This window comes from Protobothrops mucrosquamatus, unplaced genomic scaffold, assembly GCF_001527695.2.
Source record: "Protobothrops mucrosquamatus isolate PMUCROS unplaced genomic scaffold, P.Mucros_1.0 scaffold4, whole genome shotgun sequence".
Lineage (NCBI taxonomy): Eukaryota > Metazoa > Chordata > Lepidosauria > Squamata > Viperidae > Protobothrops > Protobothrops mucrosquamatus.
This window is the reverse complement of record NW_015386391.1, coordinates 1,735,694-1,761,597: the sequence shown is the minus strand read 5'-3', so window position 1 is coordinate 1,761,597 and position 25,904 is coordinate 1,735,694. Positions and strand designations below refer to the sequence as shown.

General features: G+C 43.8%; 1 protein-coding gene across 1 annotated transcript; it reads right to left on the bottom strand.

The window, feature by feature from the left end:
* Positions 1–8,852: 8,852 nt before the first annotated feature.
* LOC107303227 (transmembrane 9 superfamily member 2) lies at positions 8,853–25,772 on the bottom strand. The gene is made up of 17 exons (XM_015832429.1): positions 25,611–25,772; positions 24,943–25,010; positions 24,715–24,808; positions 23,827–23,954; positions 23,474–23,603; positions 22,436–22,563; positions 20,926–21,037; positions 20,198–20,277; positions 18,331–18,439; positions 16,053–16,185; positions 15,187–15,306; positions 14,580–14,637; positions 13,257–13,416; positions 12,237–12,388; positions 12,012–12,123; positions 10,446–10,617; positions 8,853–9,454 (listed from the first exon to the last, which is right to left on the bottom strand). The coding sequence occupies exons 1-17, from the start codon at positions 25,770–25,772 to the stop codon at positions 9,387–9,389; spliced, it is 1,986 nt and encodes a 661-aa protein (XP_015687915.1). The 3' UTR covers positions 8,853–9,386.
* Between the last annotated feature and the right edge of the window lie 132 nt (positions 25,773–25,904).

The window sequence follows — 25,904 nt, the reverse complement described above, 5'->3', positions numbered from 1 at the left end:
ATCAAGTCTTCAAGAGAATGTGGCATGAATTATTGGCAAGGTCATGGATCCAGGTCCCCATCCTGCTTTTAGATGTGCCTTTATGTCCTGTTCTATCTCTCTTGATGCTTTCCAAAGAAAAGCCCAAATCCTTGACCTTAACAACTTACCGTAGTTATTTTCCTGCAGCTGAGGAGTAAAATTCAGCAGGAATTTTCAATCCGGAAGGTCCAGCTACGCCAGCTATTACGGCCAGTTTATTCCTACTTTTGCCCTGAGGGTCTCTTGCTAATCCATTGATAAAGGGAGATCATGGATGGACATTTAACAGAAATGTTTCCTTGCTTTTTGTTAGGCCCCTGAACAAATATTCAGAATTAAAACATGCATTTCTGTCCCCGCCCCTCCCTCAGAAAACAGCTGTCTCACTCGGAGAGTGAGTGTGCACGATTAAGCTTTCTTCTTAGCAAAAGCTGTCATGAGTTTATGGGTATTCATTAAAATCCTGCCCTAATTGCTCCCTCATCAGCTATGAATTTTAAGAAGCTTAGTTACTAAGTGTTTAAATTCCATTTATTGACAGAAAACAGAAAATTCGCTAATGACTGCAGGGTGATGTCAGCATTGTCGTGCCGGAACGCTTGTTTTACACCGCCGTACAAAGGAGGCCAGTCTCAAGATTTCACCCTTCCGGATAAAAGCCGTCCCCGTGGGAAGTCAGCGGGGTGCGGAGGCAACCCAGACTGTTTTCAGGGAGAGAAAGAGGAGGGCTGCTCTTTCTGAAGCCTGAAATGGCTTTTGAAACAAAGCAAGTCGGAATGAGCCACAAGGGTGACTCTACGGTGGAGCCGGCCACCTTCTCGAGATGCAGCGTCGCGTTCTAGAGACCTCGCTTAAAGAAGACTCGTGTCAACCAGGACAGCTGGAAGGAGACCAAGAGCATCCCGGATCAAGCTCAACTTTGCGAGAGGTCAAAAAAAAGTGGGAAGCTTAAGGAAAAGGATTGGCTGGGAGGCATCCTTGTTCTCTTCAAGGATGTCAAGAAGGACTTCAAGACCTGTTCGCTAAATACATAAGTAGTCCTTGACTTACAACAGTTCGTTTAGTGACCAAAATTACGAGGGCAGTGCAAAAAAGGGACTTAGGACCGTTTTTCACCCTGACGACCGTTGTACCAGCCCCGCGGTCATGTGATCAAAACTCAAGACGCTTGGCAACTGACTCGTATTTATGACGGTTGCAGCATCCCAGGGTCACGTGATCCCCTTTTGCGACCTTGTGACAAGCAAAGTCAAGGGGAGGGAGCCAGTTTCACTTAACGACCGTGCTACTAAATTAACATCTAAATTAACACTTAAAACAACGGTGGCAAGAAAGGTCGTAAAATGGGGCAAAACTGACTTAAACATGTCTCACTTAGCAATAGAAATTTTGGGCTACCCATAGTTCATTTTTGAGAGGCTACTGATTAAATTATAGAAACGGTAGCTCCGGTGTTTGCAAACCTCCACCCTTGAATCGACCGCTTACATTGGGCAACATGGATTGTAGCTTTCATCAAAGGAGTCGAAAAAGAACAACCACAACAACCACAAATCTCTGGCTGCATTTGTGTGCTATTCTGGGCCAGACGTGGTCAAGTTACATGACGCATTTACGAAGCAGCGACTTCTAAAAATATGAGCTGCAAGGTCATAAATCTCTTTTGCGTGCCGACTCATTCTTCCTCAGTGACCCAAATATACGAAGAAGTGTGTAAATCTGGTTTAGCTCGTTTTCATTTTTGTGCCTGTTAAAAGTTCCCCTTCAAGACGCATTTTATTTGAAGAGCTTTATGGACACTCAATCCATGCACCTCGCCTCAAGCGAAGATCAGGAATTTGGCTTTTAAGCGACAGGCGTTCGTCAGTGGGACAAGGTTGCATTACACCAGAATCCAATTTTCACAACGGATCCAGTTGGGGACAATATCTTCTGGACCCTTTAGGTATTTAAAAAGGACATTCCTTGCTCCAAAGAAATTCCCACAAGCGTGGACAAGGATAACACCGATGTATTTTGTTTCTGGGCCTTCTGAAAAGCTCTTGTTTTGACATTTTGACCTGTGACACCAGAACATGGATCGAATTATATCAGAATATACAAAATTGTAAGATTTTAAATCTTCTTTCTCTCTGCTGCAGGGGAATAATATTTCTTCGCTGAGATTTTTGTTTTTAAAACACAAAAGGAGTGCCCTCTAGTGGGAAGAGAAAAAAAAATCCAAGTTCTTCAGGATTTTTATATATTGTGCCAAGAGACTTTCAAACAAATAGTCATTCTCACAAGGTGGCCACTTTAGAACCCATCTCATACACTTAAGGGTAAATAAATAAATTAGCTGTTGGTTTAAGCAAGTCTCCGGGGTCCTGAAATCCAACAGGCAGAGATGCACAGGGAGAACAGACGGACTGACAGAAATTAATGGAGGAAGATTTGGGCCAATTAACTGTGTTCTACAGACCATTGTTACAAAACGTTATCAGAGATCACTGTTGTCCAATCTGGCAACTTCAAGATAGACTTCAACTCCCAGAATTCCACAGCAAGCATGGGTGAGTATCCCAACCAACCCTGGTCAAGGGAGCCTTTTCACCCTCATCTTCAACTGCACTAGCTGTGTTTGCACATCTCATAGGCCAATCAACCACAAAATCCTTGTGGGGCAGAGCCAGCATGGGTCAAAGTAGAGAACACAGAAGAACAGAGTTGGAAGGGACCTTGGAGGTCTTCTAGTCCAACCCCCTGCTCAGGCAGGAGACCCTATACCATTTTAGACAAAGGATTGTTCAGTCCCTTTTTAAAAGCCTCCAGTGATGGAGCACCCACAACTTCTGGAGGTGGGCCGTTCCTCTAATTAATTGTTCTGTCAGGAAATTTCTCCTTAATTCCAGGTTGCTTCTCTCCTTGATTAGTTTCCATCCGTTGCTTCTTCTCCTGTCTTCAGGTGCTTTGGAGAATCGCTTGACCCCCTTCTCTCTGTGACAGCCCCTCAAATATTGGAACGCTGCTCTCATGTCACCCCTAGTTCTTCTTTTCACTAGACTAGACGTACCCAATTCCTGCAACTGTTCTTCATATGTTTTAGCCTTCAGCCCTCGCAAGCTCTGATACTTTTCTCCATAGATGTCCAGTCTTTCTCCTGTTTGTTCACCATCCCTAAGGATCAACAGCAGTTTACCCAAGCAGAATCCAATCCCATCTAACCTGGTTTTCTTTTCCAGTTGCACCCTATAATAGGCAACGTAGCCTGACCTGAACTCGGGGGGGGGGGAGGATTTGAAGGAGGCTTGATATGGTAGCCATCTACTTGCAGGGAGATTTAGATGGCTGTGATTAGCTGGCAAGGCAGAGTAATCTTCTTAGGGGATCGCCCCACCCACTGCCAGTCATTAATTTCCAGAAAGCATCCTGTTTCCAGCTGCAAGACTTAAGAGCTTCCTTCGTCTGCAACTCTCCTTGACTGAGAACTTCACGGCACCAGCCTCAAGCCTCCGTTTTCATCCAGGAAGCAAATATATATATATGTGTGAAATTAATTCTGAGTCCATTGTTACCAGGAAAAGCCGGATATGACCTTGCAAAGGACAGAGATAGCGTCGGCTCTATTAGGAACAATTACAGGGGGAAATGGGACTAAACTAAGCAATCTCAAAGGTGATTTTTCAAAAGGCAACTGGGCTTTGTTTTCCCTGGAAGATGTTTCGCTTCTCATTCAAGAAGCTTCCTCAGTTCTTCCAAGAAGCTTCCTCAGTTCAGCTCCAGAACTGAAGAACCTTCTCGGATTAAGAAACAAAAAAACTTCAAGGGGAGAAAAAAAACCACACCCAGCAAGTCGAGTTATCTTTTGAAAAAGCACCTTTGGGACAACTGTAACCTGAATGGCTGAGAATCTCCATAGACATTAAACTAAGCAATGTTTATCTTGCTTGCTGTGCAAGATACGTTTATACTCTTCCTTTCTTTCAAGGCTTTTATTCCTGCCTCTTATGCCACCCCACCCACCCACCCCCGGCACTCATTCTATAAATAATGTTCTCCGATTGGCGGAAAGGAAACAAAAAAAAAAAAAAAAAAAGCTGAATGGAACACTTATTCTCGAATGAAAGAAATTGCCTGTAATTTGTGGATTCCCTTTTGCTATTCCTGCACAACATTTGCATTTCAATGGAAGCTTTTTTTTATCCNAGTTTCCATCCGTTGCTTCTTCTCCTGTCTTCAGGTGCTTTGGAGAATCGCTTGACCCCCTTCTCTCTGTGACAGCCCCTCAAATATTGGAACGCTGCTCTCATGTCACCCCTAGTTCTTCTTTTCACTAGACTAGACGTACCCAATTCCTGCAACTGTTCTTCATATGTTTTAGCCTTCAGCCCTCGCAAGCTCTGATGCTTTTCTCCATAGATGTCCAGTCTTTCTCCCGTTTCTTCACCATCCCTAAGGACCAACAGTAGTTTACCCAAGCAGAATCCAATCCCATCTAACCTGGTTTTCTTTTCCAGTTGCACCCTATAATAGGCAACGTAGCCTGACCTGAACTCGGGGGGGGGGGGAGGATTTGAAGGAGGCTTGATATGGTAGCCATCTACTTGCAGGGAGATTTAGATGGCTGTGATTAGCTGGCAAGGCAGAGTAATCTTCTTAGAGGATCGCCCCACCCACTGCCAGTCATTAATGTCCAGAAAGCGTCCTGTTTCCAGCTGCAAGACTTAAGAGCTTCCCTCGTCTGCAGCCCTCCTTGACTGAGAACTTCACGGCACCAGCCTCAAGCCTCCCTTTTCATCCAGGAAGCAAAAAAAATATATATGTTGAAATTAATTTTGAGAGTCCATTGTTACCAGGAAAAGCCGGATATGACCTTGCAAAGGACAGAGATAGCGTCGGCTCTATTAGGAACAATTACAGGGGGAAATGGGACTAAACGAAGCAATCTCGAAGGTGATTTTTTTCAAAAGGCAACTGGGCTTTGTTTTCCCTGGAAGATGTTTCGCTTCTCATCCAAGAAGCTTCCTCAGTTCTTCCAAGAAGCTTCTTCAGTTCAGCTCCAGAACTGAAGAACCTTCTCGGATTAAGAAACAAAAAAACTTCAAGGGGAGAAAAAAAACCACACCAAGCAAGTCGAGTTATCTTTTGAAAAAGCACCTTTGGGACAACTGTAACCTGAGTGGCTGAGAATCTCCATAGACATTAAACTAAGCAATGTTTATCTTGCTTGCTGTGCAAGATACATTTATACTCTTCCTTTATTTTTAAGGCTTTTATTTCTGCCTCTTATGCCACCCCACCCACCCACCCCCCCGGCACTCATTCTATAAATAATTCTCTCCAATTGGCGGAAAGGAAGCAAAAAAAAAAAAAGCTGAATGGAACACTTATTCTCGAATGAAAGAAATTGCCTGTAATTTGTGGATTCCCTTTTGCTATTCGTGCACATTTGCATTTCAATGGAAGCTTTTTTTTATCCCCTCCACAATCCGGCTTCACCTTGACCCGACACCATAATCATGTTCTCTCTCTGTCTCTCTCTCCTTGATGAAAACACAGCAGGTCTGCCGCACAAAATTATGCCACGTTCAGCTGCTGCAGGTGAAACAGGAAACCGAATTCTACCATTGGTTTTTCTTTTTGTTTTTCTTCTGGTCTTGTTAGTCTTCCTCAGAATAAGCACATTTTATTAGTTCCTATTTAAAAGAGAGGATTGGGGAGAGGAAAAGGCAGGGTGTGTGTGTGTTAAAATGGAGAATTTGTTTTCTGCCCCCAGCGAATGATATTGTTACATCTCCGAAGTTTCCTTTCCAAAAAAGGTGGCAGAAATTGGAAAATGCTTACAAGTGCCAGGTTTTCTGCAACACCTGAAAGATGACGTCGTTGTTAAATAATTACTTCTGGATTTGGGCATTTACATTACGCAAAGGTTTGTTCTTTGAATACAAATCCTGCATGGCTTGTTCTGATGAACGATGGATACGTACTGGAGGGGGCTAAAAAAAATGCCTAATTTTGCTCACTGTGCAAACTATGATTCTGTTAATCATGTTGATTAATTGGGTAGATTTGCACATAAGTCTCCCAATCCCTCTCTTTTACAGTTTAGGACAGGAGTGTCCAACCTTGGCAGAATAATAGAGATGGAAGGGACCTTGGAGGTCTTCTAGTCCAACCCCCTGGCTCAAGCAGGAGCCCTTATACCATTCCAGGCAAATGGGAGATATTTGCCTCCAGGAGAGAACTTCTTATTATCCTCTTCAATTGAGTAAAGGATTTCCATAAAAAAATAAATCACACTTGAGTTTGCCATCTTGAGGAGCTTCATGAAGTTCTCCAGACCCTTTTGGGAACTTCTAAATTGATGGCTACCACATCAAGAAGTGAGACTCAACAACAGTTCTACAGGAATCCAGCCATTGCAAATGAGAGCTGACATAGAATACAAGAGTTGGAAGGGACCTTGGAGGTCTTCTAGTTCAACCCCCTGCTCAAGCAGGAGCCCTTATACCATTCCAGGCAAATGGCTGTCCAGTCTCTTCTTAAAAACCTCCAGTGTTGGAGCATTCACAGCTTCTGAAGGCAAGTCCTTCCACTGGTTAATTGTTCTCAGTGACAGAACATTTCTCCTTAGCTCTAGGCTGGTCCTCTCCTTGAGTAGTTTCCATCAATTGCTTCTTGTCCTGCCTTCAGGCGCTTTGGAGAATAGGTGGACCCCCTCTTCTGAGTCAGCCCCTCAAGTCCTGAAGGGCTGCTATCATGTTATCCCTAGTCATTCTTTTCACTAACTAGCCATGCCCAATTCCTGCAACCATTCTTTGTATGTTTTAGCCTCCAGTCCCTTAATCTTCTTTGTTGCTCTTCTCTGTTCTTCTCTCTTTAAGACTTGTGGACTTATTAGGTTGGCAAGCTGGCTGGCGAATGCTGGGAGTTGAATTCCACAGCTCTTAAAAGTTGCCAAGGTTGGGCATCCTTGCCTTAGGTGATGTGGTGCTACAATTCCTGAAAAGCAACATGACCAATAAATTACCAGCTTAGCTTTGATAGTGTCATTTTCTACAACTTGACTCTAGGGTGATTTTTAAAAAAAACACACCAGAAACTACCATTTTAGTCAGCCCTTTGACTCCATTTATGAGCTGATCTGCTCATTATTTGCCATTCCCAAGATGTAAAAAAGTAGATATACAATTTCTGCCCCATATAGCGCAAGGCATTTTAACAATGGCTCCATGGGCTTTCAATATATCAGGAGGCCGGTTGACAAGCAGCACAAGAGGGAAAAGTAAAACAACACACAAAAATATGGCCAACGTGCACAATGGATTAATCTTGTGGTTTTATGGCGAGAAAAGAACCACCTCAGGGCCTCTCTACCCTTCCCCGAGGCTTATAAATCTTGAGTTTGCAATGTGGTAAGCTAGACTTCTAAGTGTTTTTTCCTCCGGTTACAAACAGATAATAAATTATGTTGCTACAACAGAGGCTTCCACATTAAAAGCTCTGGCACCGATTCTGTTGTGTTTCACAACCTCAGAAAGACTTCCAGCCCTGACATCTGAGATGGTCAGGAAGTAATGTGGCTGCTCCTTATGACAGCCAAAGCTGGCCTACATGGATGCTCTGGTTCCTATTAGTGAACAAGTAAACATTTCCTTTATTTTTTCAGCTTAAAATTTTTTATCGGATTTACCAATAGAAAGATCAATTCTAAAGCACAGGTAATTCTCAACTTACAACCGTTTGCTTAGTAACTTTTCAAAGTTACAACACCATGGGAAAAAGTAACTTAGGACCGTTTTTACACTTCCGACAGCAGCATTCTCAAGGCCACGTGATCAAAATTCAGACATTTGGCAACTGACTCATATTTATGACGGTTGCGGCGTCCCAGGGGGCCACGTGATCCCCTTTTGCCACTTTCTGACAAGCAAAGTCTATGGGGGAAGCTGGATGCACTTAACAACCCGTGTTACAAATTTATCAACTGCAGCGACTCAACAGCCGTGGGAAGTAAGGAGCGTAAAATAGGATCAAATTTTTAACAACTGCGGTTGTAAGTCAAGGTCTACCTGTCTTCGGTTTCCAACAGCCAGGAGTTCTAGATGTTGAAGGGATGAGTCTTGTTTGATCAGAAAATCTGCCATTCCTGGGAAGACGGGACAATAAGTGAATTCTCCCTGCTCAGATGGGATGACCATCCTTGCCTCTGAGACCATTTTAGGTTATCTCTTCTCCAACCTGGTAGCCCCCAACTGAGTTGGTGTCCCTTTTGGTCATGGCCACAGCATTCTGGGAACTGTAGTCCAAATACATGGTACCAGGTTGGAGATGGTCAATTTTACACCATCAGCCCTAATCAACAGTTGTGTTTTGAGGCACCAAATTCTGCAGAGGACAATGAAATCCTCCTCCAAATTCTCAGTTTATCATAGTATATAAAACAGTCAAATGTCTACACTACGATTAATTAAGCCCACCAAAGAATGCAGCACCAAATTCCATGACAAAAATAATTAACAGAAAAATCACCAGTGGCAAAAGAGTTAGTTCTCTCCATACATTGTGTATAGCTATAATTAGTTTGGCCCTGGCTTAATGAATAAACTTCAGATTGGTGAATAGCATCAGAATTCATAATTTTGTAAGCCATTTCGCTCTGGCCAAATAACAAGCACCCCAGACACTTAGAATTATGGTTTGTAAGGCATGAATAAAACCAACCGTGACGTATTTAAAAAAAAAATAACAAGATGTGTCTCAACACAAGACATAAATCTAGTTTTTCATCCATTTCTGTGGTTACATTTTACACATGGACGAAACAGAAACACGCCAGCCTGCTGGAATTGGGTTGTTTTATTTAAAACAGAGGAACTCTCGGTTTTTCCTCCCACCCCTCAGAAATCTGCAGTAGACATTTAATAGTATTGTATTCTTGAATCAGGTGACAACCAACTGTGAAAGAGATCCAGAACTGATTTTAAAAGTCACTTGTTTTACCGGACAGCCCTCTTCTGTGACGGAATAATCAGTTAACCATGTAGAAATCAAAGATTTAGAGAATTCTCCACCGGGGGAGCCGAGCGTCGAAACATAATGCGTTTGGGTTTTGCTATTAAATCAGTGTTGCTCTTTTTCAAGCAAACCAACAACAACAACCACCACCAAATCTCTCTGGATGGAGTGTTTGGAAAAAATGACAGTTTTTCAGAAGGGTCCACACTTACGTCCGTCCCATTTAAAACCTGCCTTTTGGGGCCGAGATAGAAGCTCTGGGGAATCTTAACTATTTTAAGATGAAATGGTTTTGTTCTTTTGTACATGGTTAATGTGTGAGTCTCCGGCAACTCAAGAAGTGTGTTCAAAAGCCAGACCGGGATTCTTCAGTCTACTTTCACGACACTGTAAATCTTACTAACAAACCAGAAGCAAGCAAAGAACCCAATTGTTCCTGCAAAACAAGAATAAAATCCTTTTAGAAAGAAAGACATGAGGAGGGTTAAATCTTCAACTCTTCTCCGCCAACACAGACAACAGAGATACGTCATTTGACTCTGGATTCTCCCCCCCCCCCGAAGTGATCACTTGACTAAGAAAGCTTCGTTCTTAGCCCAAATGCACAAGGTTATGTAAATACAGACAGCCCTCCACTTACAACAATTCATTTAGTGACCGTTCAAAGTTGCAACGGCGCTGAAAAAAGCGACTTAGGACCATTTTTCACACGTTATGACCGTTGCAGCATCCCGATGGTTGCGGGATCAAAATTCAGATGTCGCAAAATGGGGCAAATCTCACTTAACAAATGTCTCGCTCAGCAACATACATTTTGGGGCTCAAGTGTGGTCCTAAGCCGAGGACTGCCTGTAGGAGGTACAGTTGGATCAAACCTGGCCACTTTGAGAGGTGTGGACTTCAACTGTGTGTCATAAACTGGGGACTACCTGTAGAAGGGATGAATTAACCAGCTTCTCCAGATGTTAGCTATTTAAGGAAGAGGAGAAAACTGCAGCTCGGTTAAGCACCTAATTTTTCCTCTGCAGTCTGGGAAAAGTGATTATTATATAGAACATTAATCAGAGGAAGATGTGCCCCCAAGGCGTTGCACAATCATCTCAGAAGTTATCCTGGAGATGCAAATAGCAGAGCCCTCCAGGGACTGGTCTCAACAAAGAGAAATCCTCATTTCTGAGAAACATATTTACTAGAAGCTGCTTCTCTAATTGCAGCCAATCTGGAAAGACATCCGTGCGTCTGATCCCGGATTTTTAAGCAATTTACGCCCTGGATTCCAAGTGGGGTTTTGTTTCCTTGAGTGCAAAAACCAAAGAAAGCAATACACAAATCTTGCTTAAATATGGGAACCAGACGGAGCAAACTCTCTCTTGCTATCGTTAGGTTTTGCCAACAGGAGTGGCTTCAGTGTGTCAGGATGGACTCACCTGTGAACAGGAAGAAAATCAAGACCATGATCATAGTGTACCCAAAGTAGAGGATGGTGCTAGCAATACCAGTAATCTGGAGTTTTGAGAAGAAATAATGAATGGCGTAGATGAAGAGGTAAACGGCGGTGAAGCTGCTGGTTAGGAATGATCGCCACCACCAGTGATAATCCTAGGAACACAACGAGAGAAGCTGAAGAACGAACAGCAAATACGTACGAGGCAGGAAAAAAACACCCCTGATGTTAGAGCCAGGAGGAGACTGTTGTTTTTAATTAGAATTCAAAAAGTGCACCAACTGCGGCCTGATGCAAAACGAGGGCTCAGAAAAGGAAGCTAATTATTTGTAGACTTTCTTGTACTAGCTTGTGGTCCTCAGATACATCGGGAGAACGTCTGCAAAATTTGCCCCCAGAAAACCTAACTCTCTTTTGCTGCCTCTCTTACAGATCTCTGCATATCGGTGGAATTTTGCATCTATTGGTCACGGTGGATATAAGTCACCCAACCTCTGATCAATCGATTTCCAAGTTGATCCTTGCACCCCTCCCTAAATCTTTGAATTCTTTTTTTTTTTTCCCCTTCTGCAAAAACAGACAGGGAGAGAAGCAATCATGCTCCACCCTTTTTAATTCCTGCTCTACGCAGTTAGGACTGGTATGTCGGCTCCACACTTTAATAGGGTTGTTTAGCTGGGCATAAAAACCTCAAAAAACATCCTTGGAAAAGCAACTTTTGGGGGGGGGGGGAGAAGCCCTGCTTTTTATGCTCCATCTGGCTGGCAGATGCATTTTTTTAATGACGGGATGCCGAGAAGGCCAGTTGGGCACCGGGACCGGTCACAGGCTCTTGGGCTGGCAACAGCAAATAGAAAAACATTTTGGTTTTCCTTCCCTTGGCCTTTTACCACCATGTGAAAGTATTTTCCTTTATTGCCACTCTTAAACAGTTGCAGATCCCCAGATGCTTATTATGGGGAAGGGACTCCTGGCGTTGCAGACAATGTGTCACCAGCTTCTCATTCCAGCGAAGGAGCCTCACCCGTGGGCAGCTCAGACCCCCACGAATCCATCTTATGCAGCTTCGTGCAGAAGCAGCAGAAGCCACTGGAATTACCAGCCACCGCTGGCCTGCTCTAACCGTGCAGAGAGCCAGTTTGGTCTGGTGGTTAAGGCACTGGGCTAGAAAGTGGGAGACCACGAGTTCCAGTCCTGCCTCAGCCACGAAAACTGGCTGGGTGACTTTGGGCCAAACACCAGGAGACTGTGAGGTCTAGTCTCACTTTAGCCATGAAAACTGGCTGGGTGACTTTGGGCCAATCACTAGGAGATGGTGAGTTCTAATCCTGCCTTAGGTACAAAAGCCAATTGGGTGACTATGGACCAGTCTCTCTCTTTCTCTCTCTCAGCCCAACCCACCTCAGAGAGTTGTTGTTCTGGGGAAAATAGGAGGAAGATATGCTGGATAGGTTTGCCACCTTGAGATATTTTCAAAATAACAAAAGGATACCAATTAAGTAAACAATCAGTACACTCATCTGGGTCTCAAACCAATTTCTCTGCTCACCTCAGCACACAGGTGAAAGTAACACAGCAGGACAGTGGCCTCCGAACAGGTAATCAGGAGAATGATAAAGACTAAGAACAAGAAGCCAAACATGTAGTACATCTGGTGAGACCTGAGATGAAAAAGAAAAAGGCTCCTGGGTCAGCCGATAACCACATCGATTCTGCTTCTTAAGGGGGGTGACAGATTTGGAGCACGGAAAAGGGGTGGGGGGGAAATTCTCACCAAATGCTGTTCAGGATGAAAAAGAGCTGGATGAAGATGCACCCGAAGGGCAGGATGCCGCCCATGACGATGCCCGGCAGAGGCTTGGTGAAAAAGGATTGTTCGGGGATCTGGCGAGGAATCTGGTTCGTTCGCACGGGGTGCTCAATGGGCTAAGGGAAGTAATTCATGCGGTTAATTAGAGCAGGCTTTCCCTCTGCCCTAATGAATTGTCGTGTCTGGCAATGATAATATTCTTAGTGTATGTGCATGTGTGTGTGTACACACATGTGTGTGTGGGGGGGTGCAAATGGATGTCTGAGCCATCTAAACGGTGCCACGTTAGAAACCCTCAAGGAGTCGATGGGCAACTAGGACAACTTTACAACCTGTGGACTTCAACTTCCAGAATTGAGCCAGAGTGGAATTCTGGGAGTTGAAGTCCACAGACTGTGAACTCTACAGTTGCCCACCCTGCCCTAGACAACTTTAACTAAGAAAAACTGAAAAGCAACTCACAGGGAAAATGAGGGGAGGGGAGAAGGAAAAAATACTGATCTGTTCTTAAGAAGTGCAAATAAAACTATTCCAGCCTAGCCCAGAAAGAAACTATTCCTAACACGGAAGAAAAATATGCCTTGCTTAAAATCCCCCACCCCAGACGTAATCCTAGTCCCTAGTTTATTCAGCCGATTATTCAGGGATTTTGAAGATTATAAATGATTGCAAAATCCCTGAATAATCGGCTGGAATTCGAGATCTGATTTCATTGCTACATTTCTCTTCTGCTTTTCCCACCTGGGACCCTCCCAAAACTGGGGAGGGGGAGGCAGGATGGAGATGGATGTTGTGGCAATACTTCCTCACCCAAAGATAGGGCTGTATTTTGTAGCCCAGGACTACGCAGAAAAACATCCCTCCCAGATTCTCTGGATTCGAATCAGTGGCTGTTTTGAATTCGGGAAAATAGACAAGAGGCTCTCCCAGAATTCAGTGAGGGTTCTCAAAAGACTAAAACTGCATGCTTTGTTCCTCACTTACCTTATCCTTGAACCCAAAATAGGCACCAATGAAGGTCAGCGGGACAGATATTCCGAACCACATGGCTAAGATCGCCACCAGGGTCCCGAAAGGAATCGCCGCCGAGGATCCCTTCACCCAGAGGATGAGATTCATAATGAAGAAGTCGGCAAAGACGATCCTGGGGGAGCAGAAGGAGAAGATACCCCAAGGAAGACCAGGGTTAACTCAACGTGTTGAGGTTTCAGGTCAGGGGCATCTTGGGAGAATCCGGAGAATTCTCAGGCACAGAAAAAAACAGTCCAGGTACCCACCAGGGTGAACACCACAAACCCTACTCCAGCTGCATGTCTATGGAGAGTCTCCGTCATCCAGGTCACGTTGTCTCAAAGGTGCTTTTTCCAAAAGACAACTGGACTTTCTTGGGAGGGGGGGGTTTCCTTGAAAACCTTCCGCTTCTCATCCAAGAAGCTTCTTTAGTTCAGTTCTTCAGAAGAACTGAAGAAGCTTCTTGGATGAGAAGTGAAACGTTTTCAAGGGGAAAAAAAACCCAAGAAAGTCCAGTTGTCTTTTGAAACAAAAAGCCCGTTTGGGACTCCTCCAGCTACATATATCCGCTCCACATACAGGCTACAAAGGATGGTTTCTGCTATCCAAAAATAATGTTTTCTTGGGTTTTAAATAGCCAACCGTTTAGTTGAGTTATATCCCACCTTTCTGCTTTGGTGACCCATCATGTAAGATACTATGAGATTGCCTGGGACTCATTCCACAACTATTTTTACAGCCAAATTGATGGCCTGGCGGGCTTCTTCCCCAGCAAAAACTTAGCTGGAGAGGCAGCCAGTTCAATGAAGTTACTACTAGTGAGCCAGGTACCACCTATAGTGTACCTGTGCATTTGGTTTCTCTTGCCTAAATGAAGAACCTTGCTTTTTTCACCACTGAATCTCATTTTGTTAGATAGCGCCCAGTGTTCAAGTCTGTCCAGATCCTCCTGTATCTTAAGCCTGTCTTCTGGAGGGTTGGCTATTCCTGCCAGCTTGGTGTCGTCTGCAAATCGGATGAGTTCCCCGTCTATCCCTTATTTTAAAAGTACAGCTTTCATACTGAGCAAACTAACAGGGCAACCTGCTAGGTTTCTACAAAGTTAAACATACTTTTAAAAGAATGAGAACAAATATATAGATGCACAGACAGTAATTCACCCTGCAGTCATTGCAATGGCCACATGCAATCAGCTGAATTTGATAACCATCAATCAACCGTGTTCATAAGCCTTTATGCTTGCTAACTCATGTTCAAGGACAAATTATTTATCAAAAAGGGGGTGAGGTTACTAACCCGGGGCAGAGGAGAGCCGTCAGCAACACATTGGTCTTCCATTTTTCTCCTCTAAACGCTAAGAAAGAAGAGAAACAGCACCATTTATCATTTCTATATTACTCATCCTTTATAATCTCTGGAAAATTAAAAGCAGGTTTGATTAGCTTAATGCCAGCCAGGTTTTTAAACCTTATCTCTCTGTGCCATCTCACTGGCAGCTTTTTAAGCCTCTCCGATTTTTAAAGCAACCTGAAAAGGGAGAACACAATTATTGCAAAGATGACTCATTTGGGGGGGGGGGGGATCTTCATGGAGTGATTGCAGCCTCTGTCCTCATTAGACCTGAGATGATCACTAGCAGAGACACAAACTGCAGAGCAGGGCTGTCCGACCTTGGCGACTTTAAAACTTGTGGATTTCAACTCCCAGAATTCCCCAGCCAGCACGGCTGGCTGGGGAATTCTGGGAGTTGAAGTCCATAAGTCTTAAAAGTTGCCAAGGTCGGACACCCTGTCGAGGTTTAGCCAAGGAAGTCCAAGAAAGGAAGGATGTGAAATGAATCCATCCCTCACAATTCTCTGCCTCTTCTGCAGCTGTTGCCAAAACGCACACACACCATACTTACTTTTATACATACGAGCAGATACGTAGCCGGCTGGGGTCCCCAGCAAAACCCAGAGCACCACCGCGCAGGTCATCAAAGCCCCTCGGTTGGCTGGCGAAAGGAAACCGAGGCAGGCCAGGACTGGAAGGAAGACAAACAAGGCAGTGTTGGGATCAATGAGATTCCACAGGGTTCGGGCATCCTTTTCCTTACAGAACGAAGAAAGAGTCTGGGATGCTTCAGGTCAGCCGCACTGATTGGAAAATATTCTTCAGGGTTTCAAGAAGGGCTCCCCTAGCCTGGCTGGGGAATTCTGGGAGTTGAAGTCACAAGCCTTTAAAGTTGCCAAGGTTGGACACCCCTGCCTTAAGAGTCTGCCTTCCCTAAAACTGACTTTTTCATTCCGAGCTTTGGAGTAAGATTGCCCAAACTCTCTCAAGATTCAGCAACCAACTTGGCAGTTATTTCTGATTATTGTTTATTGTTTGATTCTGTTATTTGGTTTAATCTCACAGCCTGGCAGGGTAGGCTGGAGGTGGAGCGCTCGCCTCACAATCAGGAGGGCTGAGAGTTCTGATATTTGCGGCAGATCTCTCTCTCTCTCTCTCTGGGTGCAAAGAGAAAACGGCTGCTGCGAGCTTCCGTGTAGGCATCGGGAAGGGCGTCTGGCTAGTAAACGTTCAGCTCCATTCAGTCGCCCCGACTCCATGCAGATGCAAGGAATTACAATGACATTAAAAGGAGAGAAAAAACTGGTTTAATCTAACTGGGCTGGCACACACAGATGGCACCCTCTACTAATCCTCGTCCAACATTTTGCTAGCATTGCAAAAAAAAACAAAAAAAAAAACCACACCCCTTGTTTTAACCCATCAAGTGACACTTACACAAAGTAATGAACGTCATGATAAAAATCTGAGTCCCTTGGCCTAAGAAGACGGAGAGTAGCATGCCTTTCCGGGGCGGCCTGAACACGTCTCCGTGGACCAGCTTCCACCCAAACTCCTCCTGGGCATCTTCCTGTAAAAACATCTTGATTAGACGAGCCCCACGCAACAGGGAATTAGCACACGCCAGACGTGAAAGTCGCTTTTCCTGCCTGATTATCTTGGGGGGGGGGGAGGAGGGGTTGCTACAAAAAGGGCCTAATTTCATCAGCATCGTTAATGTGCCGATTTTACAACTCCCAAATGGCAAGCCGAGAAGGGGGGGGGGGGAGGATGACAGAAAATGCAGATTTATTAAAGCTCACTTATGTTCGGAACGAGAAACAAGCGTTTAACAGACTTGGCTCAAATGCCGCGCTGTTTGTGGATACTATGCAAGCGACTGTGGTAAAAGGTAAGCTATGTAAAACACCAGCATGTAGCCTATTTATTTCTATCTTTTATTATCCAAATCATTTCAAATCTGAAGGTGCGCCTGAGTCATATTTTCCTGCTTTCTCCCCACGTTAAAAGCAACAGAATTCTATTCACTAGATGGAAAACACCATTTCAAGCCGAAATGCTAAACGCCACCTACCCCCACACAGCTATCTGCGAAGTGACCCTACCCCTACGAGAGGCTTACTAATGGTTTTCTCCCAGCAATGCATCTTGATCCTGATCCAGTTCGATTCTTCCAAATTATTTTTCCTCTCTTCCTACCCTATTCCCCCCAAAATAAGACCTAACTGGAAAATAAGCCCTAGCATGATTTTTTCAGATGCTTGTAATATAAGCCTTACCCCCAAAATAAGCCCTAGTTAAGATCATCAGCCAGACGGATGCATTTAGTACCGTATTTCCCCCAAAATAAGACCTAACCAGAAAATAAGGGCTATTTTGCTCTTTTGGAGCAAAAATTAATAGAAGATCCAGTCTTATTTTGGGGGAAATACGGTAGCAGAAATAGGATGGTTCACCAGAGTGTTTTTATAGCAAGTATGTAGTGCTGACATGAACATAAATGACACAAGAGAAAGAGGTAACTTCGGAACCTACGTTTTCAAAGTGTCCTACCTGCTTGATATGCAGGTAACAGAATAACAGAATTGGAAAGGACCTTGGAGGTCTTCTAGTCCAACCCCCTGCTCAAGCAGGAGACCCTATACCATTATAGGCAAATGGCTATCCAATCTCTTCTTTAAAATCTCCAGTGACACATTCAGATCTTCTTTTATGAGTTGAAAAGAGTACTGGTTATCAAATTCAATCTTCTGTTCAGGGATGAAATCTAAACCTGCTCTTTTGGTAGAGAACTAAATTTGAAGAATTTTTTTTTTTTTTTTGCTTTGTAACAATGGTAAGGAATCACGACGGATGTTCCCCAAGGTAGGAAATTCAGGAGGTTTCTGACACCGAGGAGGATACAAGGATAGTTAGAGAAATTAAAGTTCTCATACAGTAAGAAAGAAGAGCAAAAGGAAATTTGTTCTGTTTTTCCTAGAAATTTGAAGCTATGCTCTAGTCTAACACTGGAAATGTGGCTGTACTAGGGAGGGAGGGAGGAAAGAAATCAAACTGTTAACTACAGCTGAGCTTTTGATTTCTTTCATATGAAGCCAGGCACTCTTCAATTTAGGGAAGCAGGGTTTCTACAAGCCTACTCATTACCTCCAAATGACAATTGATGGAAAGGCGACTTTTTTTTTTTTTGCAGACTTTCATTTTAATTAGTTAAGTAAATATGGACTATTGGGTTTCAGTTTTAACAGTTCTTCACTAAATCAGCCGCAGGAACTGTTTTCGCAAGCAGACCACCTGGGGCTTCCTAGCAAATAGTTGAGCAAATGAGAAAGAAAGAAAAGATTTTTTTAAAAAAAAAAGAAGGAAGAGATTCACCAAGCAGAATGTCAGCTCTAGAAATACTGTACACATTTTACATCGGGTATGCAGCGAGGCTGGTTTGAGTTTAGCAGGTTGTGTGAACCCAATCAGCTGGCTTTAATCATGGTTTAGGGTCAGAGCACAAGCCAGATAGCTGAAAGAGCATGCAAACAACAGTTGTAGCCAGGTCAAATATTCTATCTTCTCTCAGTTCATTACAAGAAGCCAACCTTTTGGTTAATGGAGGCTGCGGTGCCCCCTTCCAATATCCATCGAGGTTCTCAAGCTTCTAATTTCACCCATGTATTTTTGCAAAATTAAAGGTCAATTCTCTTTCTTTCTGAGAGTTACTCACTGAAGAGTCGATCTTGTTGTATCTTGCGATGTCTTTATGAAGCGTCCTTAGGAGAATCATGGCCACCATCCCTGATAAGAAAAGGACGATCACGAGAGAATTCATGATGCTGCGAATTAAAAGAGGAAAAGAGACTTCAAGCCAGGTCCAGGCACCGCGCAGGATTTAAAGACAGCAAGGAGAACTCAATGCTCACGATGGACGCGTCATAAAAATATCGGAGCGATTGTACAGAGGGTCCCCGACTTACGACAATTGTTCGAAGTTACAACAGCACTGGAAAAAGTCGACTCCAGATGATTCTCGCACAGCATCCCCAACCCAGTCGTGGGATCAAAATTGGGGTGCTTGGCAACTGGCTTGTATTTAGGACAGTTGCAGCATCCCTGGGTCATGTGATCACAGCTGCAATCTTCCCGGCTGCTTTCTAACGAGCCAAGTCAATGGGGGGGAAGCTGGATTCGCTTAACGACTGCGAGACTCACTTAAGAACGGCAGCGATTCACTTCACCATCATCGTGGCAGAAAAGGGCTGTAAAATTGGCTGCGGCTCACTCAACAACCACCGCCTTGCTTAGCGACGGAAATTCCAATCCCAACCGTGGTCCTAACTAGAGGACTACCTGCAAAACCGAGAGGACAACCACATGATGAAAAAAAACCCAAACCGGGACCACGATTTTCAGGGCGACTGAAATTCTTTGGGGAGTCTGATAAACTCGAGATGCCAGGTTTTTTTGGGGGGGGGGGAGGAATCCGTCTTCGTTTCAAATCCATCAATAGCATTTTTAAGGTTTTTAAAGAATTGGTAGTCCACCTGAGTGATTTTGTACATATTTACCTTCAAAGCAGAGTCAAAGCAGGTAAGAAGATTCTACTTCCACCACCACCCCCCCATTAGCTGTATTTCATCTTCAATAGCAAGAGAGAGGACATTCCTAAGCAAGTCACGTGGCAGCGTGGGTTTGTGTGTGTGTGTGTGTGTGTGTGTGTGTGTGTGTTTTTAAAGAATGCTGGTCAACTATCACATCTCAGAACATCTCGTAAAGAAAGAACAATAAAGGCAAGTATATTTTCTTCAAAAGGCGCATTCTTGAGTGAAACTGAACACTCAAGAGCTGTTCCCAAGAGGGACAACTGGGCTGAGGCTCCACAAAAGAAAAACAGGAAAAGTTCCCTGCCTTAAAGAGATATTTTTCACTAGAATTCCTCAAATAAATACAGGCAGCCCTCGGCTTATGGCCCCAGTTCAGCCCAAGATTTCTGTCGTTAAGTGAGACCTTTCTTGGGGGCGGTTGCCTCATTTTATGACCTTTCTTGCCACAGTTGCTAAGTGAATTGCTGCAGTTGTTAAGCTAGTAGTATGGTTGTTAACTGAATCTGGCTTTCCCCCGTTGACTTTGCTTGTCAGAAGGTTGCAAAAGGGGACGCTGCAACCGTCGTTAAGTACAAGCCAGTTGCCAAGCGTCTGTATTTTGATCACGTGACTGTGGCGATGCTGCAATGGTCGTAAGTGTGGAAAACAGCCACTTTTTTCAGGGCTCTTGTAACTTTGAACGGTCGAGGTTGTAAATTGAGGACTGCCTGTATAAAAAACAGGGTGAGCTCCTCCTCACTCCAATAATAATAATAATAATAATAATAATAATAATAATAATAATAATAATAATAATAATAATAATAATAATAATAATAATAATAATAAAGTTGGAAGGGACCTTGGAGGTCATCTAGTCCAAGCCCCTGCTCAGGCAGGAAGCCCTATACCATTTCAGACAAATGGCTGTCCAGTCTCTTCTTAAAGACTTCCAGCGTTGGAGCATTCACCGTAGGCAGGCATTCATTTCAGAAGTCCACGTTCCCTTACCTGAACCACTGGATGTTGGTGTGAGGCATGGATTTCAAGATATAGTCCCACCGGGAAGCCCATTTTATATTGTTGTTCTCCTGCACAGGGGGGGGGGGAGAGAGGAAAAATGGGAGCTGAATCACAGATGTCGCTTCCCGAAGGACAAACTTTACAACAACCTTCGTTCTTGCGACTGCAAGGCTTCAAATGTCAGGTCGTCCCTGCTGCGGTGACCCCCGTGGAACAGGGTGCCATTTCCCCACAGCAGGTCAGGACAAACAGGATCTGTACGCAGATGGTAACAAACCACTTCCCTGATCTCTTAAGATAAACCCTCAACCTTGGCTTCGTGTTGACATACGATGGGCAGTTGGAGGGGGGGGGGAAAGCGGTTTAAAGTTTTCGAGAAGTGGTATAATGGCATTTGAGAAGAATTGCCAAAAATAATGGAGGAGAAATGCACAATTCTTATGCGTGAGGGCACTGGAAGGATTGTGCAATACATAATGCATAATTCAATTATGGGAAGTATATTTAAGAAAATAAGAACAATCTCTGTAGGGTGTGCCTTTTGGCAATACTGTTTACATTTAGCACAATATTTTAAATACATACACACACACACACACATTATAAAAAAAACGTATTGTAAGGTCCAGTGTATGTTATTAGTCCATTAACCATCGAGATATGAAAATCTGAATCATTGAAATAGATGTGGTTGTACATAGAGAAGTTATACTTACTTCAAATTTCACAGAGTAGGTATAGATCACGTCCAGTTTGCTATTAAATTCTGCAGGAATTTCCATAGGGGGACCCTTACAGGATAAATTATTTATATCTGTATGCTTGTAACTGCAAAGATAAATAAATACATACATATTTCTAGAATGATCTAGAGACACTTCCTTCAAATGCGTTCCAATTTTTAAAAATCAAAAGCTCTACTTAAGATCTAGGACTATTTTGTATAATATATGTTTAACATACAGAGGTTTTTTTTTGTAGCTTCCTCCAGCAAAGAAAGGACAGACAGGCGGATCAGCCACCAGGAAAGCCGTTCAAAGGACTTGACCGTGCCTACTCCGCCCTCTTGTGGAGCACGCAATCACACACACAAAGAGTAATTGTGCACTGCCTGACTTTGTTCCTGCAAGGACGGCTCGATAAATTGACTACATAAATAAATCAAGCAAACCACGATCTCTGTATTACCCGAACTTCAAGGGTCACTGGTTAAGGTCAGGAACGCTGATCGGTTTCACTTGCCACCACCCTTAGAGGCTTTCAATCAATCAATCAATCAATCAATCAATCAGAAGTGAGGCCTGGCCTGCAAAACACACACTCTGGAGGGTTTCCGGTTGGAAGAAAATGGGTCACTGCCAATTTTTTTTAAGAAAGTGCCTTTTCTGAAGTTTCTTTGCCCCAATACAGAACGAATGATACTACTGTCATTTTAGAAAGTTGAGTGGTTGGCATGCTCTAAACACCCAGCCACTAAGACTTAATTAATCGATCAATCAACCGATCATAGCCTGGGAGAAAAAAACCAGCCAATGTAAGTCAGTTTCTCATATAACCTCTTCTCTATTTATTACAAGAGAGCCTTCTTGGCTTCTCAGCGCTAGGGATAAAAGACAGGGCAGCCTTTGGACCACACACTGAATAAATAAAAACAATTTCTGCCCACTGCACTCTACCAGATGTGTGGCAGCTCACAACAGAGATGATGATATACAAAATTATTATCTGTTGTTTCTCTTCCCCGTTTTTTGCTTTGCATTTATATTGTCCCTGTGAAATTATTTTCCTTTTCACTGTCATGTAAGCCGTCAAGACAGTCTGGATGCCGTCCCATCAAATAAATAATGTATCAGAAGACAAAAAAAAGTCATAAAATCAAATGCCAGTGTAGAACAGAAAGAGCCGTCCATCGTTAACCAGCATCATCTTAGTCACCATCAATCTTGTCAAAAGTTTTATTTTTCCACAAAACTGACAAAAAGTTTGCTACTCCTATTCCTTAACAGAGCATTTTGGAGTTTCAGCTTCCCCTGCTTGGAAACAGCTGAGGGACACTGGCAGTTTCTCCCAGGTCTGGTAAATGTTAGACTACTGGAAACTTCTAAGTGGTATTCTAAGGGGTTGGTAGCACTCCTATTAATTATGCCAGAGAACCAAACAGAGTTACCGCCACTATTTAGTGCTTCCAAAGTGATAGCTATTACAATTAGCAAGTGAGCAGTTTACCTTTTGGGTTCCAGCTGAGCTGCAACTAGCCTTGCTCCGGGCCAATTCTCATCTTTTCCACTATGGTAGGTGATTGTAATGTCTACGTGATTGAAGAGATAGAAAGTGTTCTTCTTGTTGAACTCAGCCTGAAAGATATTAAGATACCATTAAATACTCCTAAAACTGGAAGGGAAGATAGCAACAGGCACAGCCAATGCTTTTGGCCGTATCAGATTTACGTTATAAACAAAGGAACTGATCCAGATACACAAAAAATTTGCTGATTTACAAACACTAAGGATTACAGAAATTTCCAACCATTTTTCCAGATGGAACCCATTTCTAAGGAACAAAGAATTGGATCAACCAAAGATGGACCGAACAGACTATTTGGGACTCATATGAGCTTTCAATAGCTCATTCATCCATGTATCTGTATGAATTTACTGTGAAAAAACTGAATAAAAATCCATGCTCCAATCCACTTTTGAATATTGTATGCCTTCCTTCCCCATGGAATTTGTAAATATGCTTTTAAAAGCTGCATTTCAGCATGCACATTTGTTGGGTAAAGAACTGCACCACAATATTGCCAAAATGCCCAGCACTGAATGATTGTTTTCTGAAATGAATTCAACCTAGGGCAGCCTTTTTCAACCTTGACCTTTTTAAGATGTGTAAACTTCAACTCCCAGAATTCCCCAGCCAGCACGCATATAAATTTCAGTCCCCAACATGGGATCTTGGTAAACATCTGGCTAACATACTATACCTCGTTGTGGCATCAACAATAGCACCTTGAAAATCTGCTAGGAGGAATTGCGAACCACACAAGTTGCTAGTTCAGTCACATGGTTGGCTGGGGAATTCTGGGAGTTGAAGTCCACAGGTCTTAAAGTTGCCGAGTTTGCACAGTCCTGATATAGACTTTCATTGCAATTACTGAATAAACTAGAATTTGCTAGGATTCTAAGCCCAAACCATGCACGAGCCCACTGCACCATTTTTTATTGTTCTTCGAATCAATTTAGGAGAAATATACCCTTGATCACTTACACTCATTATGCAGAAATCTTTTATCCGGCCATCTGATGCAATATAACACCCAATTGGAAATCCAGGATTACAGTATTTAAGGCTATCTTCTACATCGTAGCACCAAGTCACAGGCATGTTATCTATAATCCTGAATTAAAAAAAACATTCAGATTATTCTATATTTATAATTAGAATGGAGTTTATAGGCTTTTAACATATTCTGCAGAAATTTGTACTTATTTACACTCTGGTGAGAAGACTAAGAGTACTTCTTCCATTATTTTTTCCTTTCTATCTTTAGAACATGGCTGGACAACACTTAATTTTTCCCTACACAGATCAGTGATTTTTAGGGAACATGTTCTCCTCACCAGTGATGCTGATAATTCAACTGCATTCCCTTCTTCAAAAAATCCAGATTATTTTTGTCTTCTGGCTTCTGTGGGTCGTAAGATTTTACGCACACTTTCTTGCACTCTTCATCTTTTTTAAATGTAAACTGGCATAAAGACAAAAGAGATCTAAATGTTTTGATCCATACCATTAAAACGATTCAGCTGGCACTCATTCAGGATTGTGGTTTTGCAATAACCATTTTGTCCAGCCAGAGGTTAAAAGGGGTCATTTAATACTTCCTTATCTAAAAATTTCCCAGGATTTTATTTTCTGCTCAGTGCTTCCTTACTTTCTTCCTCTTTCTCTTCCTCCCTCTCTCTTTTTCTCCCTCCCTCCCTCCCTCCCTCCCTCCCTCTCTCTCTCACACACACACACACACAATATATTGCTTAGAAGGGATAGCAGGCAAGGTTCTTGTCCTCATAAAATCAATGACAAATGAACTAAAAGCTGGAAATCAAGAAAGCTGGGAAATTCAAGACACTATCATTTCCCCTCTGCCACACAAATTTATCAATGAGTTTTTTATTTCCAGCAATAGCAGCCGCCGCCAGCAATATGCCCTTGGGAAAGCCACATAGGAGCAACAGTGATTCTGCAATAATTCTATCTTCTTTCCAGCCTGCCTCTGGAAATCCTTTTCAGCTGACCAATAGTCAGCTCTATTCAGAAAGAAACTGGGCTGCGTACAATTTCTAAATAGTCCTTTATGTTCTGCACAAACACGTCCCTCTAACAGCAATTCTGCATGTGTGTCCCCAAATGATTTCCGTGAACTTTTGTCAAGCAGGGACAAGCAGGCAACAGAAGAACCTCACAACCCAAAAGAAGCTTCTCCCGAGCATTTGGAAGTCTGCGATCACCTCGTAGGGGGAAGAGGCTATTCTCTCGCCAAACAGAACTTGTCCGAGGTTTTCTGAAGGTCTCTCTTCCATCTGGTCTTTGCAAAAATCAAAACTATTCAAGGAGAAAAAAGAGAGGTTTTACTCTTAACGTGATAATAGCTAGGAGTGTGACCCTTTTCTCAGTAATGCATATGCTAAAACAGCCATACCCAGCCCAGCCCCTTTCACTACGCAAGATGTACTTACGCATCGTATTCATATGGTAAAACAGATTCAACCGAGTCCAGCCTGTTTACAAACAACTCAATTTTGGGCTAGGATAAAAAGAAACATGGTTTAAATAGTTGGCAACACACGAATGCAACACCCTAAGTTTTCTTGAATACAAAGAAGAACACGGAAGAATTCTAATACTTTCGCTCACCAGTAGTTTGGGGGGGGGGAGAGAGTTGTTGCATCTTGCACAAAATCTAGTTGTTGCATCTTGCACAAAATTCAAAAAAGACTGACATTTTGCAGGTATGTCCCTCTGATTTCTCACGTGCCAACTAATGGGAGGGGGGGCGGAAAGCCTTCATGGGGACAACGGCCACCCCTCCAAAGACATCAGCCTAATTAAATTAGACTAATTAGACCTAGAATTTCGCCACCCCCACCCGCGCTTCAAGGCTTCCCTGGATGGCCGGGACGGGCTCGTGTGAACTCAAAAAGACACGTGTTCTGCCTGGAGGAAGCGTATCCAGTACCCACACAGACCCTTCCTCCGCCTCCCCCTGCTTCCCCACCCAGGCGCCCCTTCTCGTGGGACTACAACTCCCAGGGCCCCGGGGTCCGCGCGGAGGATGCTGGGAAGTGTAGTCCCGGCCCCTCAGGAAAGCGCTCTCGTCCCCTCCCTATCCCGCCCGGCGACCCACCAAGCATCCGGCGGGACCCTCCTGCTTGGCGTCCGAGGGCTCGCAGAAGCTGACGGGTGCCAAGCCGGGCAGGTAGAAGGCGGCGCCGAGGCCTGCGCGGCCTCCCAGCACCAGCAGCAGCGCCAGCAGGACGGACGGGCGGCTAGGCCGCGGCCTCCCCATCGTGACGCTTCCTGGCTCGCGGCAGCGGGGGGCTCTGCGGGTCGGGCGGAGGGGCTCCAAGCGCGGCGTCGGCGGCGTCACAATCGCCCGGCAGGAGCGGCGGCGGCCTCGCACTGAGGAAACGCGGCCAGG

Coding starts and splice junctions, on each gene's coding strand:
- LOC107303227 (XM_015832429.1), bottom strand. CDS start 25,772: ATGGGGAGGCCGCGGCCTAGCCGCCCGTCCGTCCTGCTGGCGCTGCTG. Junction 23,604..23,826: donor TTGAATTATCAGCATCACTG/GTGAGGAGAACA, acceptor TTTTTAATTCAG/GATTATAGATAACATGCCTG. Junction 9,455..10,445: donor GATTTTCTTCCTGTTCACAG/GTGAGTCCATCC, acceptor CTTGTTTTGCAG/GAACAATTGGGTTCTTTGCT.